The following is a 19,410-nucleotide window of genomic DNA, read 5'->3' as shown; positions in this document are numbered from 1 at the left end:
GCAAGGTAAAAATAAGCAGATTTTGTTGTCTTCGTCCCAACGTGCACAATGATGACTTTTTAAGCAAGTTTCTTTCGAATGTCTCGCTGAAGAAAGTCCCAATATGGTTAAAATAACTAGGCAGCAAACTTTTAAGTTCATTGTGAGAGCTTAAGTTTTAGACTAATTTCAGAGCGGCTGCACTTGCAAATAAGAAGGAATTAGATCCCATATCTAATTGATTTTACTAAAATAATTAATTAAGGCAGCGGCACAAGTCCCCGTATCCATAAAAAACACGTACACATAAAACACAAAAAGTAGAAATCCCCTTGAAAATGTATAAGAAAATATGTATTTAACTTTTCCGTCCCCCTAATTAATGGACACAAATGTGATTGTTTTCAAATTTCCGTTGAGTTCAAACATGGCGACGTGGTCCCAAGTTAATTGAGACAGCTAGGACTGTCGACAAATCGAGAATGTATACGTATCGATATACCTATCGGAAATTGAATACATATACTTTTCGCAACATATCGATACAAAGGTATATTTTCGACAACCCTAGTTCCAGCTCTAAAAGAAAATGTTGTGAAAAGAAAAACGCTGCTTTTCCATGATTTGTGGCCAAATCGGAAGTGCTAACTGTGCGGGCGAGATAATGCCGATCGAGTGAGGCTAAGACACTAAACGGGCGGAGCGACTGCGCCGCAATCGCTTCGCTTTGGCAATTGTGTGTGTGTATCATGGACAAGCTACGAAACAACAACAAGGAGAATGCATCCATTGAGTACCCCTACCCACAGCCCTCTCGCCCCCTGGAATCCACCACCGCTGCCTCGTCTACGCCACTGGAGTCCGGCGAGGATGTGGAGAGCAATAAAAGCACGCCCTATTTCACGCCTCTCGAGTTCCTGCAGACGTCCTTTGAGTTCCCCTCGCCCACGGGGGAGGGCGGGGTCCTGGGCATTCCCGAGTCGTCCGCGGAACAGGAGGATCAGGAGTCGGAGGAGCCCTACACCCCCAGGCAGTTCACCATTGCCAGTCCCCACCCAGCTTCTAATGTCCACCATCCACCCAACTCGCAGTCACCCACTTTAAGCCGCAAGTTCAAGAGGCTCTCGTTGTACGACCGACGATCCTGCTCGCCGCACATCACCAGCTCCACTGTTGGAGAGGAGCGGGGCGGAGGGCGCGGCACCGACAAAGAAAACACTATCCCCAAGGGAAGATCGGACGATCATGACCTGGAAAACAGCTTGTATTTGTCGAAAAGTGAACACAATTCACCCACAATCCTGTTCAAGGATGAATCCTCCACGACGCCGGGGCTGGAGGCCAGTCGCCTAAGCTACTCACCCAAACTGTTGTCCTCCATCAATAATCTGAACTTATCTGGTTCGCCTTTAAACATCATCAACTCAGCTGGCTACAAGAATGGCAATTTCTTTCGCTTCCCGGAGATCGATCATGTTGTGCAGGAGGTGCCTATGGATACGGGCAGCTTAGAGGAGGCTCCTCGCCGGGAACGAAGTCCAGCGGTTGTTGAGCCGCCGGAGCAGCAGCAACAGAAGTCGGAGGGCCGAAAGAATCGCAAGAATAAAAACAATCTCACCATTCGTATCACGGACGTGCCCATTAAGAACTCGAGCCAGGCCTCGCCCTTGCCAAAGCCCAAGACTCCGACTATAAAGAGCACCAAGGAGAAGGCCCGCTCGCTGGACTCGGCGGCCAATGAGTCGGAGCTGTCGATCGTGGTGCACAACATAACCGAATCTCACGGTAGCTGCGATGGCATGGAGTCGGGCCAGAGCAAGCCATCGACGAGTGTCATTCATCACCACCATCTCCAACAGCCAACTTCTGGCGTCTACTCAACTTCGCTTTCCTGGCTGGACAGCCACCTCAGTTTGGTCAATCAGCGGCGCACTCCGCGCAGGAAGTCGCCCGGAATCAACACCACAGACTGGCTTACGTACCACCGCAAGCAGAACCCATATCAGGTGCCGCCGCCGCACTGCAGTACCACGGCCCAAAGCTCCCTGGATTCGGACGCTAGTCTGACGCCCAGTTTGGGCGATTCGGAGCTGAAGTCCGCCTGCAGCGTAGACAGCGGTTCCAAGTTTGGAATGGGCGCCACTCTAGCGCCGAGGAGCGCCCACAAGCACAATCAGCTGCTGCACTCGTCCAGCACGAATCTGAAGACGCTGCCCGAATGCCTCACCCTGGTGGAGTTCTCTTCCTCTGGCGGTCCCAAGGATTCGCCCTTCAAGCAAAAGTCCATGGATCTGCCGATGCCGGCGCTGCAGGCCAAGGCCACCGTGTCCACATCTTCGATGAATCTCCTCCAGCGGCGGGGATCCAATCACAGTTTAACGCTCAACCTGCACAGCTCGTGCGGCAACCTGATGAACAGCGGACTAAGCCTGTCCAACTACAGCCTGGGCTCCATACTCAACTCCAAGTCCAGCTGCAATTTGGATGCGGGTGCCGCCAACCAGATCAGGTCGGATCAGCAGCCCCAGGCGCATCTGCTGGCCAGCAGCCAAGGCAGTCGGCAGGGGCTGTTTAGGAGGCGCGGGTCGAACCACAGCATCACCTTGAAGACGGGGCACACAACCACCTCGTGCGGGGACTTGAACTCCATGCACCAGCTGCAACAGCAGCAGGCGATGCTGAGCGCGGAGAAGTACAATCGCCTCAACATGCGCACCAATTCCACTGGCTCGGGATCGGGCTCGGGATCCAATGTGCCCACACCGAAGCGCGGATTGCTAGAGCGTCGCGGCTCAAATCAGAGCCTTACCCTCAACATGGGCAGCATTTTGGGCGTGGGAGCTGCTACTGAAATCCAAATCCAAGACATGGGGCAACCGAAGGTTACCGTTTGCAGTTGCGCTGCCGCCAACCAAGCTCCGCACCAGCGCAAGTTCTTCAGCACCGAGAACCTAAACAGCAGCAAGGTCAACAATCAGAAGTTCTTCGGCCAGGTGTGCTTTGGATCCGCCTCGGACTTGCAGCCCAATCCGCAAGAGGAAACGGCTGGCGCGGATCCGGGCATTGTCGCCACTTGCACCTGCGCTGGAACCGTGCGCAACATCATGACACGGCCTCTGTCGCCGCAGACAACCAGCGAGGAGTTCAAGATCTACCTGGCCAGCATACAGATGCTGCAGAGTGCCTCCAATCCCCTGAATCAGTTCGATTTGATCCGACTGAACCATGTGTTCGATCACAGCTACCAGACCAACAGGAGTGTGATTGAGCGGCCCCCTGTGCTGGGCTCTAATGCACGGGATCTGGACACGCCCACTGACCTGGTGCCGCCGAGTTCGGAGGACAGCGAACTGCTTGCCTGCTACCAAACTGTGGTGAAGAGAATCGTGCAAACCCTACCGGAAATGGAGGAGAGCGAGCAGAAACGCATCTTCCGGGACCTGCACAAGGAGTTCTGGGACCTACCGCTTAATCACCAGGAGAAGCCGATGGTCTTCGGCTCGCAGACGAAGAATCGCTACAAGACTATTTTGCCCAACGAGCATTCACGCGTGCTGCTCGAAACGGAGTCAAACGAGTTGATTAACCTGCAGGAGGAGGTGAAGCGGACCGCCAGCGAGGACATGCCCTACATCAATGCCAATTACATCAAGGTGAGAAAAATCTCTCTAAAAAATAAGTAAATATCCATGTTGACATCTTTTTTAGGGACCCGACTACGTGTCCAAGTGCTATGTGGCCACGCAAGGACCGTTGCCGAATACCATCTTCGAGTTCTGGCTGATGATCTACCAAAACACACAGCGCTACATACGCCGCTGCGTTGATGGCGGGAGCAGCAGCAGTCCGCACATGGACCGGGCGCAGATCCTTCAGCAGTACTTCCAAAAGATTGTCATGCTCACCAACTTCACGGAGACGAATCGCCAGAAGTGCGCCATCTACTTTCCCGTTGAGCTGAACGAGATCTTTGCGGTGGCCGCCAAGTGCGAGGTGTTCCATCTCAGTGCAGCTGCCCGGGAATACTTTGATCCATATTTGTCGTCCACCTTTGTGCCGGACACTGTGGTGGCTTCCTCCGAGGCGATCGACTATGAGCTAAGTGGCCGGCACATTGGCGTGGAGTCGGTGAAGGTGACACTGGAGGGCGATCTGCTGGAGGCTCTGCCTGCCCAGGGAAGCTTCTTCCTGGTCAAGAACGTGGGCATTGTGCGTAGGAATGGCTACTCGGTGAGGAAGCTGGTGCTGCTCTACTGCATCCGTGTGCCGCAAAGTGCTAGCTATCACCTGCAGAAGATCTACTGCTACCACTACTGGTATCCGGACTGGCCGGATCACCACTCGCCACGGGACATCAACACGCTGCTGGACACCTGCTTGCATGTTCTGAATCTGGGCAAATGCGAGTCGGAGTTTGACAACTACGATGAGAGTAGGAGTGACCGAAATGCCCACTTGGCGGCCCAGCGGCTGGAGATCTACCAGCAGGACATCTTCAATGCGGTGCAGCCGCTTCCCGTGATCCACTGCTCGGCTGGAATCGGGCGCACTGGTTGCTTCACGGCCATCCTGAATGCAGTGCGTCAGTTGCGGCAATCGCTGGCCTACTCGCTGACGGGAATGCTGACCAAATCGCTGACCAGCAGCTCGGCGGAGGAGAGCGATTGTCCAACGGACAGCGACAGCAGCTTCACGTGCAACACCATCCGGCACATCAAGCACATTCTGGATCACCAGGAGGACGAAGCGGAAGCGGAGGCGGTTGAGACGCCCCCATCCTTTGACCGCCTGCCCAAGATGCCGGACATTTTCGTGGACGTGCTGGGCATCGTGTGCAATCTCCGCCTGCAGCGGGGTGGGATGGTCCAGAACTCAGAGCAGTACGAGCTGATCCATCGCGCAATTTGCCTCTACTTAAAGCGCACACTGGCGTTGAAGCGATTTTGAAAGTAGCGGCAAACATAAAATAACATTTTGACGACGAACAGAAGGAGATGAAGAACAAAACACCAATTTACTATTTGTAATCACAACTTTTGTGACCTTTATTTTAATGAAAGCAACCACAACGGACAAGCAACAAGATTAACAAGAAACCATGGCTAAAAGAGTCTCGAAAAAGTTAAATAAGATGGCACTCTCCGTAGAGGATTGACGAGATGCTCTCAAAATTTGCTAAAAATACATATTCTATATATATATAAATGTTTATTAAGTGTTGGATGTATGTGTGTTAAATGTGTACATAAGTGTAAATGTTTCCGACTTTTGGTGTGAACTATGCTTAAACTAAAGTTAATTAACCATTATTATACCTTACCTTACCTTACCAAAACCATACCTTACCATAAAGAACCGCATCTTTACAGAGCTCGCGACCTGTGGCCGCGTTCCTCGGTGAGTTGTCCAACCTGTTTGGGTGCGGAGAAAGCTCAAACCTTTTTCAAGTTGGGCCCCTTCCAGGGTCCTTCTGACTAAAACACCAATTTCCCCAATCCCAAACTGACAGCTCGACCGCCGGACGATGGCCAAAACACGGACAAGAGTTCATTAAAAACACAAGAGAAAAACTCGAAAAAAATGGAAACCCATAAATGAACTTGTATTAACGTTTATGCAATGGAACTAGTCAAATAAAACTTAGAAACATTTTAAATGTAACTTTAAATGTGTAAAATTATAGTTTTATTCAAAAATTAGACCATCCGAGAGGGCCTGGAGTTTGTAGTTTTGTATTTTTGTTTTAAAATTTGTTTTTGTTCTCGTAGTCTTATCGAAAAGTATAATATTGGTCTATAAACCAACAATTTATTATATATTTCTATAAAGATAAATTTATTAATTTACATGTTTTTATGAAATATTTTAAACGAGTTTACTCTTGACCTTGAAAAGCTTTTAAATATTAAACCTATTATGACGCAAAAAGCACCCGCTGGACAAGCTAAGGGTTAAAAGTCGTCAGCTGTTTTTTATGAACAAAGTTCAGCGGTTTCTGGTTTTGTGATTGCCGAATAATTGCGGCTGATTAGATTGTTTATGAAATCTCGAAGGGAGGACAGCTAATTTCGCCATGCTCCGTTCGGGCGGTAGATTAATATTTACCAGGTTCTCCAGCAGCATGAAGGTAAAACTCACCTTTCGAAATCAATTTCCATATTTTAACTGCGACTTTTCCAGGTGAAAGTGCCAGTGAAACAAGGAGTTGTAGTGGGGCAGCAAAAGAAACTGGCCAGTGGACTGGAATACAATAGTTTCTTGGGAGTTCCCTATGCTGAACCACCGCTGGGAGAGCTTCGTTTTCGAGTGGGTAAAACCTGGTCTTCGAAGTGCTCTGTAATATAGAACTATGTAAATTTAAATCCAGAGCCCTCGGCCGCTACTGCAATTTAAGGAGGCTGAACAAGACTGCAGCAAGGAGGGTAATATCTCCCACCAGCGAGATCCGTTCACTTTAGAGGTAGCCGGTTCAGAGAACTGCCTTTTCCTAAATGTCTATGTCCTAAAGCCAGGAATTCTGGGGCTCCTCTGCCTGTAATGGTCTGGATTCACGGAGGAGGGTTCTTCTTTGGCAATGGCAACAGTGACTTGTAAGATTTTTAAGCATATAACCTAATCCCAAATCTAATCTATTTTATCTTCTATCAGTCATTTTCCCGCAAAGCTCATGGAGCAGGAAGTTATTGTGGTCACCCTGAATTACCGGCTTGGTGCTCTCGGATTTCTTAGTTTACCCGAGGAGGGAATTCATGGCAACATGGGACTTAAGGACCAGCGTCTGGCCCTCCAGTGGGTGCAGGATAACATTGCCAGCTTCAACGGCGATCCCAATAACGTAACTCTGTTCGGCGAGAGTGCGGGCGGAGCTTCAGTGCATCTGCACACCTATGCCCGTCATGCTAACCGGCTTTTCCACAAGGCCATCATGCAGAGTGGAACGGCCAACATGGAGTGGGTGTTTCAAAACGACGCGGCAGCTAAAACTCGTCGTCTGGCGGGGCTCCTGGGTGGTGGTGATTTTGGTGGCGACACCAAATCCCTTTTGGCCTTTCTGCAGTCGGAGAAGGCAACACCCACTGGCATTTTGTCGAATACATTGAAAGTCCTCACTCCCGATGAACGGCGACGCCACCTGCCATTTGCATTCAAGCCAGTCGTGGAGGATAGTAGCAGTCCGGATAGCTTCCTGGACCAGAACATCCTGGATCTAATGCACAAAAAAGACTTCCTCGGAGGAATGCCAGTGATCATGGGCTACAATTCGGCCGAGGGACTAGCCATGGTGATCAAGGCCAAGCAGAAAATAGAGGCCTACGAGGACGATTTGGCCAGGATGGTTCCCAAAAATTTAGTGCTGAATCCACAGGCTCCAGAGGCCCAAGAGGCTGCTTCCGACATAAGAGCCTTTTACTTCAACGGGAAAGCTTTGACAAAGGATAATCTGGATAATATGGTGGACCTGTTTAGCGATTATCACTTCAGTATGGATTTGCAGCATGCAGCGGAGATTCACGCCTGCTGCCAGACAAAGTCACCTCTGTACTTCTATCGTTTGGACTACGTGGGCGGTCGCAATATGTACAAGAAAATCTTCCAGAACGAGGATCTCCGTGGAGTGGCACATGCCGATGATATCTGCTATCTGTTTCAGATGGCGGGTGACGAGTCCGAGATGAGAAAGGATGACCTTCTGGTTACGGAACAACTCTGTAAGATGTGGGCGAATTTCGCGCGCGATGGAAAGCCATTGGAAAATTGGACACCTGTCCAGAAACCCCAGCCAGGCAAACAATTCCAGCTCGACTGTCTACTTATCGATCGGGAGCTGAAGATGTGCGCCAACCCTGATGGGGAAAGAATGGACTTCTGGCGCAGCATGTACAGAAGATACAGGAGCAAGTGCTACGAAGCTCTGAGAGCCAAGCTCTAGGTCCATAGTTAGTAAGCAAAAAAGCAATAAAGAAGCAAGTAGATATTTGTAGAAATCGGAATTTTAAAGCGATATTCATCAGAAATTTCCTTTCACAGATATTAAATAATATCTTCTTTAAGAGGGTCTTTCTAAGTAGTTTAAATTAAAATTACTTTGTTTGAAATGATGTGATTTTAATAAATACATTTATTACCAGATCGTAAGCGAAACTGTTTTTGAATAAGTTCTCTCGCAAATGTAGAGCCTTGGTGTTTCGCATGGTCTGTCATTCAAAACATTGTAATTGGATGCAGTTCTTCGGTAACCCAGTTCGTCACAATGTTCATTTCCGTTCTGATTGTTTGGTTCCCCCGGGTACCAAATGTTTAACGTTATTGGCTGACCATTTGAGAACCAACTGTGTTTTCCTTGATGTGACAAATCAGAGCCCGAGGTCCAGTAAACATTATCTATATGATTCTTGAAGAGATACTGATTGATTAAATCCCACTCTTCAAGGGACTCAAAGGCTATAAGATGGGCGTCCATTTGACGGCAGGACTCGGAGGCAGCAAACCAATTTTTTTCCGTCTTGGTCTCAATGTAATAATGATCTTTTCCGATCTTAACGAAAGAACTCGTTGTTAAACTACCATCTTCTACAGTCGGAATAACTTGATCGCATCCTACAAGAGAAAGCAGAACCAATACTGTCCAGAGTGCAATAAACATTTTGCAATTACTGATTAAAACATTACTGAATCTCGATGTTTTTATACTTCGGCCGAGTGGCGCAGTTATCCAAAAATAACTTTTTATCTGAAAAGATAATTTTTTTTTTGGAATTTTTGTGTAAAGATATTAAAAAAAACTATTGCAATTTAGTGAACCAATTTTAATTTGAGTTAGAGTCGAAAAATATGATTAGAATTTTTAAAGATTAGGCTCGAAAAAATATAGATAAAGATAGATAGAATAGATAGAAAGTAAGTAGAAGGTAAATTATCTTTAACTCTTTAAGTATCCAGTTTAAATTCAAGATTTCCCTAGAGGTTGGTGTCCGTGCTGTATAACATTTAAATTTCACCACACCTTTTTCCTGTAAAATTTTCAGCGGGTACCACCAATTCAAAGAGGCGGCAAGAAAGCAATAAAAATCAATATTTCGTAGATATAGTTAAGACTTCGCTTATATCATTAAATTAAAAAAAAACCTGTAATTTCAATATTTAGCCAAAAACAATATCGCGATATAAATATGTCTACTTCACGCAAGAAATATCGATATAGTGATATTTTGACATGTTATCGGCAGCACTAGTTCATCGCCGGCGGTCACACTAACTGCAATTTAGCAATAAACAAATTTACATTTTAATGCAAATGCGATTGCAGGGATTCTAGCTAAACAAAGCCGCGACGGAACAGGAATAAGGACGCGCGCAGGACGTGTGGACGCGGGACAAGTGCCAACATGTTGGGCAAGTGCTGCATCGGGACATTCTGGTCACTAGCCATGTTGGTGGCCTTTTCCACTGCCTACAAAAACGGTAAGAGACTTAAGCATCACGCGCAGAACTGGAAAAGTTACTATTCCTCTTGCTTCGCAGTTCGCCTGCAGGACATCATGTGCTCGGACAAGCTATTCTACACACTGGCCAAGCCCTTCCGTGGGGATCCTACGGTGCGGCTAGACTTCGAAGACACCTCCGGGGCGATCGTCACCCAGACGTGGAATCTGACACTGCCCCACGGTCACGCGGCCAATAGGATCAAGTACGACTGCCAGTTCCGGGTGCTGACCAGCGAGCGACTGCCGCGCGGCATCTACACCATCATCACGCGGCTCAAGTTCCGTCGCGATCCGGTGTCCAAGGAGTGCATCGACTACATCCAGTTCAGTAGCGGCAACCGCTCGCCCAGCGAGCGCATTTGCACGGACATTTCCATTGACGGACCTGCTGGAAGACTGATCTTCGATCAGCGCGACCGCGAGGTCAACGTGCACATCTTCATCGATCGATCGCGCCACATACTGGGCGATCCGCTCGAGCTGCGCATGGTGCTCACGGCCCACTCCGAGTGCCAGTTCAATGGAGACTTCCTCTGCGAGCCCGGCGACCAGTACTCGTGCATTTCGCGGCACTTTGTGCGGGACAACATCACCAACTGCCTGTATCCGTGCCGTGACGAGGGCACCTGCTTCCACGACGCCATCGTGCCGGAGGAGATAGACACGGCCAATGTGGCCATTTCGGCACTGACGTCGCTCATCTTCACCATGCTGGGCGTTGGCTTCTGTGTGTGGATATGCTGGAAGTACTGGAACTGCATTACAGTCCAGCAGCGGGCGCACGAGGCCTCCGCTGCTCGCTTTAACCAGCGGCGAGCCAGGGTAAGTTAAGAATTCTCTTTAAAATGCGATAATCGGTAACTGATTGCTAGTCCTACTTGCAGTCCGATGTGCCCACCATTGAGCTGCCACCAGCGGTCCATTACGATGATAGCGTCCTGCACGAACACGATAACCAGCAGCAACAGCAGCCGGCTACGCCCAAGGATCTACCGCCCAGCTACGAGTCCCTGTTCCCGGAAAGATAAAGATCCGCTGCTCGGTTCGCTCCGCCTTGTGCCAGATCAGCAAGTACTTGGTATCGCACACTTGTTGTATTAGTCCTATTAGGTAATTGAATCTCTATTTGAAACGATTAGCATTCCATGTAAATATGTTAGGACTGATTTTATGTTTTGAGATTAGCGAAAGCGATCAATCTTCAACCTTGTTGATGTGTTCACTTCGAAGCAGATCCACAAAATACTCAACGTTTTACTGATGTATATATTTAAGCTTTATGTTTTTTAGCGATCCGTTTTGGTTTTTAGTATTTGTAACTGTTGAAGCCGCCTTTTGGCAACGCAAATTGTTTACTCACTGATGAAATCTCACTGGTATTACCGTACTCAATGAAATTATATCAATTATTTATCTAAGCAACAATTATTTATAAGCAAAAGCCACACAGTACTAGTCTCTGTAATAGCTAGCGTAAATATTCCAAGGGCCAGCCAGGTCCTGGCCGGGCATACCACATAGTTGTACCTGTTTCTGTACTGCATAGATATATGTTATGTATTTGTACGCCTAGAATACCACGCGCTTGTAGATGTCTTTGTTGTGTGCTGGCCGAATGTGTCAATTGTTCAATCCAGAGTAATATATATTATGTAGGCACACACGCTCACGGGATTATGTACGAACTACAGTATTTACTCCAAACATGTAACTGCAATGTAACTGAAAGATCGGATCAGTGGTCAGTAGGTCTTAAGCCAATTACTTCATATGTATACACACGCAACTCACTCAAATACCGTATATTAACAGATAAATAAACCAACTAAATCTCAACGGAGCATAGCGAAAGTGCGCACGGGAATCACCTCGCATCACCCTCCGCTGATCATCCCCCGTTTTGGGTGTTGGGGTTTCATCACATGGTGACACACTTCATGAATCAGCACGTGCCTTATCCAATAACCTGTCGGACGGGCTATTCGATCCCCCGCACCGTCAACTCATCTGCACGGAAACCTGAGTTTGGTCACGAATAGGAAAAAGGTGTTGGCTTTAACTGCGTCATCTATTCGGTCAATTGAGATTTTTCTTTGTTACCAACTCCGGACTCAAAGATGGATCATGGTGGATGTGGCACGTGCTGGGGTCGTTTGGCCATTGACTCGTCACAATTGACCAAACTGGTTATTGGCATCGTAGCTGCGAGACAATTTGCCGGGCAATCTGTGCCCCCGTTCAATGTCGGCCCGCAATTGTCCAATTGCCTTGGAGTCGCAGTATGCGAAACAATTAGCGAATGTGCAGCCTCTTGGCAACCGGTAGCTGGTCCACGGATATTTCTCTATATATAACGCCCAGGTGCCAATTATAACACGCACACAAAAGAGCCAGACGTTCGTTCGATCGATCTATCTTTTCATCAAGTTCAGGGTCGATTGCAAATCTCTTTTACGGCGCTCATAATTTGGCCACAATCAGCACTTGGCCTTAATTGGTGTCAAGCACCTTGATAAAAAGTTTGGCCACAAAGCCATCTATCATTCCGACTGGAAGACAGACCCCTTGGGTATCCTAGAAATTTCACTCGATCTTCTTCTGACGCTTCCATGTTGTCAAATCACGAAATTCGCACAGCGAATTAGCACTTTTATGTGGGCGTGTAGGTGTGAGTTCACGCCCAAAAATAACCCCAACCAAAGCGACTTCTTTGATCCACTTTTGCAGGCAGCTCCAGCCTCCACGAAGTTATATATTTAAAGCGAACGGTAAATAAGGATGTGCGGTTTAAGGTGTGGCTTGTTTTAAAACCGTCATGTAAAGTATATGTAAGTAAAGGTGAAAAAGGTTTTTACATTATTTTGGGTTTGTAAAATGAAAAGAGTAAATATAGCCAACTAAGTATATAAATTATTTATATTTCTTATCACATATCTGTTATCTATGACATGTTGTCATGACTTTATGACAGATTTCATTTAACAGCTCAAAAATCTATTTTGCATAAACTGCGCAGCAAGAAAGAAGATTTTTTTAACCTGGCAAGATCAATATTTATTTAATCACTTCCATAAACAGTAAATATCAATAAATCGCTCTAAGTACATGTGTACATGATTTGTCGGCAAATTGTTAAAGTTCAAGATAATTCTTCTATTTATTGGAAGTGTGTTTATTTATGCCTGTTTTTATACTTATCAACTATAAATAAAATTTTGTAAATCTCTGCAGAATTTTTTTGAATTGATAATAATAAACTGCGGAACCATTTAAATTGTGGAATATTTTATTTGATTTTTATTTGTGTGCAAATTAAACTTCCCGAAACCTACATCTCCAATACCTTTTTTAATAAATATAATTACATACATTTCACATCGATTGTTAATCCGATTGAACGAAGTTTGAGATGAAATGACTCATTGAAAAAAGAGTTTATGCTTCGGTTTGCTGTGTGTGCGTTTGTAAAAACGCTTGGTAACCACAGGAGCAGAACCAAAGCCACATCCAATCATTCATGGGGTTTGCGGTGGCGACAGTTTTACACGCCACCCCTTGAACGCTGTTGTTTGATGTTTTGGCCAACAATTAGATACGTTGCTCTAACTGGTCTCGCCAATCGCCGGAGTTACTTTCTCGCCGAGCGGAGAGCGCGTGACTCATACGCACGGGGGCCCGCAGAAACACAAAGACGCTGGCAGAAACCACTGGCAGAAAGAGCAGCTCCGGCTAAAAGTTGTGGGCAAACCGAGCGGCTCACTCAGTCTGCGACACACAGTTGAAGCTACAAGATCGATTCGGCGGACAGTTCGTATCGAAGCCTAAGGCCCGCCTCCGTTTCCAATTGCCCGGTGCAATTCTCAGTGAAGTGAACGATTTATGGAAATTCATTGATTGCAATTCCAGCCGACAAGTGTGTGAATTAAAAACAAACCACAGTCCCAGTTACCTGAACCTCAGCGCCATGAAACCCAGCCGGATCCACACAATGCTGCCAATTATGATGGGTGAGTCTCAGCCAGGCCTTCTCTGGATATATGCACAGATATTGTATTGCCATATACCATATACAAAAGCAGGCAGTAAACAAGTCGCGAACAAGCATATGCTAATTATGTGAACGTGAACTTCCACAAACCCTAGCTGATTGCTAGTAATTATACCGTGAATAAACATAGCGAGTAGCTCATTGAGCAGGGAATGTTTGAATGGGTCTGTCGAACGGTCTATAGGTATTTTAAAAGAACTGCCCATATAATTATCTCATAAAAATAGTCAAAGCTCAAACGGAACAGGAAATGTCTGTGATTATTCAAAGCGTTCTCAACACAAATAGTTTTGGCCTCTTAAATATGATTAAATGTCTGTAGAATAAATGTCTCTGTGAGTTTATACAAAATATTGATTCTTTCAAGAAGCTTTGTGATAAAATGTCTTTGAGATTTAGTTTTACAACAACTTTATAACTTCTTCTTTATAATGGAGCTTCCATATATCAACTCTTTCTTTTAACACGATGTCATTAAACTTTATCCAACAAAAATCCCCGCCTCTTATCAAATGCAGGCCATAATAGCCATCATAACCTAATTTGACTGTTTGAGGAACTTCTGGCGTCAGGACCATATCATCTTCATCCAGACATCGTAAACCAGTTAACGAAGTCTTTACGATCCAGTCATCCGCTAATCCCGTTAGATAAGATCCGAGAGCCGGCATGTGATCGCCTAATAAATATCATCCGGGCAAATCAAAATTAAAGGCCCTCGTTTCTGTGGCATTTCACTAAAAGTGGGATGTTGTTTGGTTTCGAGGGGGGCCTGCGATATCTCGACTGGCAATTTTCCCGCAAATTATGGAAACCGGTTAAGCTGAAGTCGCTGGCAAGCCCCAAATGCTAATGACAAATGACGTTATTAAATGGGGCGGTTTACTCTACTAAAGCCACCCAACTTTGGGGGGTAATGGCAACAAATCACGGAAATTCCCGAAATTCGATTTCTTAAGTAGAAAGCCGGTTCAAGGCAATTGGAGTTCGTTTATCTGCGGTTCCGATAATTTGCGGCATGTGGCCAAGACAATAACTCCACTCGCATCCACCGGCTAGGTTTGTTCAGGTGCCACCGCACCACTCGAGCCACTGGAATTGCTGACGTTGACTCCAGCACGTTTTGCTGTTAGTGGCTAATTAGATTTTAATTGCTAATATGTTGTTGTGGTTGCTTATTTTTTTTCACTTCCACTTTGCTTGTTTTGTTTGGCATTTAAATAAGCTTGTGCTGGTTTTGTTTGCATGCGTTTCTTTTTACTGCCACCTTATCAGTATCCACTTGGCACTCTATAAATAACCGAACCCACCCGCACATTCTATCCATTGTTAACTGGAAACTCTCCCCAAGAAACCCACACCCAACCATAGTTATTTTTAGGGACCATAAAACATGTGCTTACATTCTATAGTGAAGTGCAGAAGTGGAGCAGGGCTGTCTGGGTTTACTTTTAATTACTTGGTTACATTTTCAGATAAATCTCAAGATGTTTTCATCTTTTATCAGTGTGGAAAATATTTGCTCTAGACTAGCAGAAAGATTCCATTCATCTCAATTAACATGGGACGAATGTTTCCACATGACCATGTTTTCTAGATGAGTCTGAGATTTATCGTCACTTAGCACAAAGATTCCATTTAATTTTCCCTCGGGTTCGGAGTTCCCACATGACTAAGATAATGCGATTAAAATAAACCCAGAGATTCTATTCATTCAGCTTTCCTATCTATTAAAAACTTCCACTTTTTTGGCCAGACAACAGGGCGTATGAGTTATCAGTTGCGCAACTTTTCCTCTGGGAGGGAAAAAAAGAAAAAAAAATCTATTGCGGGAATGACCAGCTGTCTCTCAACCAGAATCGTCACATCCGCAACCTGGGTCAACAATTTCGTCCGACCGAAATTTCATCAGTTCTGTGGTGAAATTGATAGGAGAAATCAGACCCGCCGTAAAGTAATCATTGACAGACATTGTAAAGATAAAAGAGCAAACTGAAGGTGTGGTGTGCCGTGTGCCCAGCCAGCCATCACCAGTGCGTACCAAAGAAGACCGCACCATCGATGGTGAAATATGGTAACCATACCCACCCAAAGAAGTGTGTGAACTCAGTTGCCAACTCATCGAACTGTCTTTTAAATGAGATAGCAATGTATTTTTATGGCGGCAGCTTAACTGGCTTTTATGGTGTTTGTGTTTTGATGGGAGCGGCAAAAATATTTTGCAATCCCAGTTGCTATAAAGATAAACCCTATGTGGGCTTTTGCCTACCTCACTAGTCGCTGGATCTAGAGATATTCTCAATCCATATCAGGGATCTGGGGATACACCAAAAAGGAAAAAACGCCGCCTCAGACAGAAAGTCGTCATTGAGTCGCTTATCGTCGAGTGGCTTTTGGCCGTAAACTTAAACGGCCGATTGACTGAGCTTATTAAGCGATCCATTTACGAGGGGAACGCCCCGCTGGCAGTGACTATATTTAGATACCCTTATCAGTCGCCGAAGACAAACATCTTTTCATCGCTCCCACCTGAAAGAAAATCCATTCGTTCGCACGCCTCAGAATGGCAAAGTGATAAGCTATCAGTGAGCTCACCACTCGCCACTCCGTCTTGATTTCCTGATATACTATATATACCATAATAATATCGCTAATGCCCCTCGTCCGCTCCGTTCCCTTCTGTTCCGTTGCGATTCGATTTCGATTCGATGCGGTTTGGTTTGGTTCGGCGTGGCTCTTCTATTCCATTTCAGTAATCATCGCCAGCTCGTGCTGCGTACACGGCCAGTCCTATCTGCTCAGTTTGGAGAACGTCCTCAACGAGTCCTCCCACCAGCTGTCCTACAACCTTACCTCCGCGAACGGAACCACCGAGGTGGACTTGTTTCCCGACACCATCCCGAACAACACCCGGATAATTGTCTACAAAAACAGTGAGTGTCTTTGAGAAAACGTGAAAAGTGCCAACTATAAGAGACATAATTATCCTTTAAAAGTCCTTTAAAGTAGTGCTTCTGATAAATACTACAAATTCGATGTTATGAGTAATATCTGCATTGACAACAGTCATTTTCTTTGTTAAATATATAAACAACCGTGACCTTATTTGTGGCTCCTTATCTAAATTAAATAATAACTTGAAGTGGTAACATACGGACAAACGTTTTTAAGATCGCACTTTGATTAAAATGAATTAATTTGCGAGATAGAGTGGCCCTGATAAAAATCATAACAGCACCAATGATAAAGAGTAGTGTATCTAAGGAATATGATGAGCTGAAAGTGAACGTTTTTTAAACGTAGGTTTTATTATGATCGTAATTGCCTGTAAAAGTTCTAGCAAATATTTCTCCGTCTACGAGGCATTGTAAACAGGCTTAAGAAGGTTCAGGAACGCTTTCAATTGAACTCGGTTTCGTAACCCCTGGTAACTACTGGTAATATCTCAATTTTACCGGACCCTTGAAACCTGCACTTAACAGCAATTCCTGCCTAATTGCGGTACCCACAACAGGGGTTAGCCCCTATCTATAGACCATTTTAGCCATTAGCGTAGTTCGATGACGCGACAGTAATGCGAATCGAGCAGTTTCGTCATAAAGTTTATGGCGCAGACCCACAATTCGTGACTAGAAGCACAACAACCGCGATCAGCACTCCGATTGACTGATAACCTGATGTCGAGGCAATAAACTATGGTACTGAGATGAAGCAACCAAAGGCTTTTGGCGAAATAGGCATTCTAGGGATTTCTAAATTGATTCTAATTAATATCTGTCTAGAAGTTGGCTGGACTGTGATCCCAGAACTAATTCACACTTAATACTTTTAGCTCGCGTTGAATCGCCCAACGAACTATCCCAAACGGCGATGGATGTGATCACGATTGTGTGGTATGTGGCCACCTTCTTGGCCCTGGCTGCCTTCTTCATGCTGATGGCCTGTTCGGATCGTCGCTGTCGCGACATGAGGCGTCGCCCCACCGGAAGTCAGCCCACCGAGGGTCTGAGGGCACCACCCACTCCCTCCCCTTCGTACAGTGAATTTGCACCACCCAGCTACGATACCGTTATCAAGATGCAGCATGCGGCCAAAACGAGTGTGTTTGTGATACCGTTCAGCAACAAGTCCGGCGAACTGGGTGCCCCCAACTCACCTCCGCCCGTGACAGCAAGTCCATTGCCACCTGCTGTGACCTGCGACATGATCATCGTCAACGAACTGCAGAAGTCGGCCGACTAACCGATAAGCCATCGGTGAAGACTCAGCCTTCGCCCCTCGACTCTGTGATATTTGCTGTTTAATGGCAATGGGCCAAGTATTAGATGTCGTAAGATCCCACAAAAAAGACTGACAATGAAAGATATCTGTATGTGCATATACGCATTCAAATGCCAGTTCAACTGAAACTAGATGAATAAGTTATTATCTGTAATAAAACAAAAATGTTATCGAAGATGATTCACAGAACGTGATGTTTGGTTTTCCAAGAACTTGGCTTTAAATTAATAACGGGGCTCATGGGGGATATTCCCAGTACAAGGGAAACGTCTGGCAACTCTTTCTCAAAAAGCTTCAAATAATATGCATAACTAAGACAGAAACCGGCAGCTTTTTCTGGGTAAAAGCTCTCGGGGAACACTTGTGTTCAAAACTGATAAGCGCTGAGTTCAGGGGAATTTTTTGTTTTGTGGGGCTCCCACTCGATGCGGATGGATTGACAAGGCCTGAAACTGAACCCTTTAATCCTAATCTGCGGATCTGGAGGTGAAGTGCACTCCGTGTGTTTACCCAAAAAGTAAAATGACGTTTGTTTGACCGCTTCTCTGGCGAAAAAGGGTAAGTTAAGTAAACAAACATTAAGTACTTCCCTTTCCCATTGCCATTTAGCTGTCCAGGGTCAGGCATTTAGTTCATTCATCGATCGCTTCTAGTGAATTTCTTCTCCAGCCGCAATTGTTTAGATCGATCGAAGGTAACATCTGGCCCAAAACAGAATTGCTTATTCTGGGGCACAGCCAGCACACCGCGGCGTATGCGTAATATTTCAATTTTTGTTTATTTTCACAAATTGTTTTCGAAAATTACACAAACAACGTCGATAAGACGTCGCTTTTGGGGAGAACGAATCAGAGGCTGGGGGGAGTGTGTGTGGCAAACCAGATCGGATTGCAGTAAAATCACGTTACGCCCCGCTCAATGCGGTTCATTTGATGCAGACCATCGTGCTTGTTGTTCTTGTTCTTGTCTTTGCTCTTGCTGCCTGCCTGCCTGCCGATGGTCGCTGATTGGCGCTTGTTGCCCGAGTTGAACGCTTGATTGTGGGTCCATTCATTGAGCGATCATTAACTACACCGAAAGCTATCACTACTTTGTTTTGTTTTCAAGAATCTATTTCATCACTTATAAAGGGAATTTCCGAAAAATATATAATGATCTTTTAAATAAGCAAATGTAATTGATAATAATAATGCTATTGATAATAAATAATCAATAGCATTCACTAGTCGATTACTGTAATCGACCATTTCAAGGATTTATCGATTTAAAATCTATTACATTTATTGGTTAATTGATGATTATTAAAAATTAAACTCAAAATTATTTTAAACGAACTTAACGAACTCCTCATTTGTTAGGGGATTTACTCATAAAGTTTCTCGTTATTTCTTCGTGTGTAGAAACAGCGTTAATTATAATGTGAAATCTTAATCAATGACCACACAGTATCTCTTGCAAAACTATCATCTTTTTCTCCGTGTGTAATGGAGAGCGTTGCTGATTGAAGCGGATGGAGCCGATCGGAGTTGGCCAATTTTCTAAACCTTCTCACGCTCTTCAATTGAACCGCACTTCCTCGACTTCCTCCCGTCTCCCCACTCTTACTCTTCCTCTTCT

The 19,410-nt window shown here is 45.5% G+C and overlaps 4 protein-coding genes across 5 annotated transcripts; all 4 read left to right on the top strand.

The window, feature by feature from the left end:
- Window positions 1–530: 530 nt before the first annotated feature.
- Window positions 531–5,640, top strand: LOC108101416. The gene is made up of 2 exons (XM_017205742.1): window positions 531–3,632; window positions 3,688–5,640. Exons 1-2 carry the CDS (start codon window positions 729–731, stop codon window positions 4,924–4,926), a joined length of 4,143 nt encoding a protein of 1,380 aa, XP_017061231.1. The 5' UTR covers window positions 531–728; the 3' UTR covers window positions 4,927–5,640.
- An 84-nt stretch (window positions 5,641–5,724) lies between these two features.
- On the top strand, window positions 5,725–8,115 carry LOC108101417 (juvenile hormone esterase). The gene is given in 5 exon segments (XM_017205743.2): window positions 5,725–6,106; window positions 6,160–6,285; window positions 6,347–6,476; window positions 6,479–6,569; window positions 6,628–8,115. Coding segments are annotated over 5 exon segments (1,683 nt in total). The 5' UTR covers window positions 5,725–6,052; the 3' UTR covers window positions 7,910–8,115.
- Window positions 8,116–9,218: 1,103 nt separating this feature from the next.
- Window positions 9,219–11,300, top strand: LOC108101421. Of its 2 annotated transcripts, none has more exons than XM_017205748.2 (3): window positions 9,219–9,441; window positions 9,502–10,286; window positions 10,349–11,300. In XM_017205748.2, exons 1-3 carry the CDS (start codon window positions 9,366–9,368, stop codon window positions 10,490–10,492), a joined length of 1,005 nt encoding a protein of 334 aa, XP_017061237.1. In that variant the 5' UTR covers window positions 9,219–9,365; the 3' UTR covers window positions 10,493–11,300. The 2 variants fall into 2 exon arrangements, with proteins under 2 accessions (XP_017061237.1, XP_017061236.1); XM_017205747.2 differs by having other exon boundaries at window positions 10,337–11,300.
- Window positions 11,301–13,216: 1,916 nt separating this feature from the next.
- LOC108101427 lies at window positions 13,217–17,968 on the top strand. The gene is made up of 3 exons (XM_017205757.2): window positions 13,217–13,471; window positions 16,266–16,445; window positions 17,345–17,968. The coding sequence occupies exons 1-3, from the start codon at window positions 13,429–13,431 to the stop codon at window positions 17,752–17,754; spliced, it is 633 nt and encodes a 210-aa protein (XP_017061246.1). The 5' UTR covers window positions 13,217–13,428; the 3' UTR covers window positions 17,755–17,968.
- Window positions 17,969–19,410: the final 1,442 nt, after the last annotated feature.

The sequence above is a fragment of the Drosophila ficusphila genome, unplaced genomic scaffold, assembly GCF_018152265.1.
Source record: "Drosophila ficusphila isolate 14025-0441.05 unplaced genomic scaffold, ASM1815226v1 contig_414, whole genome shotgun sequence".
Taxonomy (NCBI): Eukaryota; Metazoa; Arthropoda; class Insecta; order Diptera; family Drosophilidae; genus Drosophila; species Drosophila ficusphila.
This window is presented reverse-complemented; position numbering and strand designations above follow the sequence as displayed.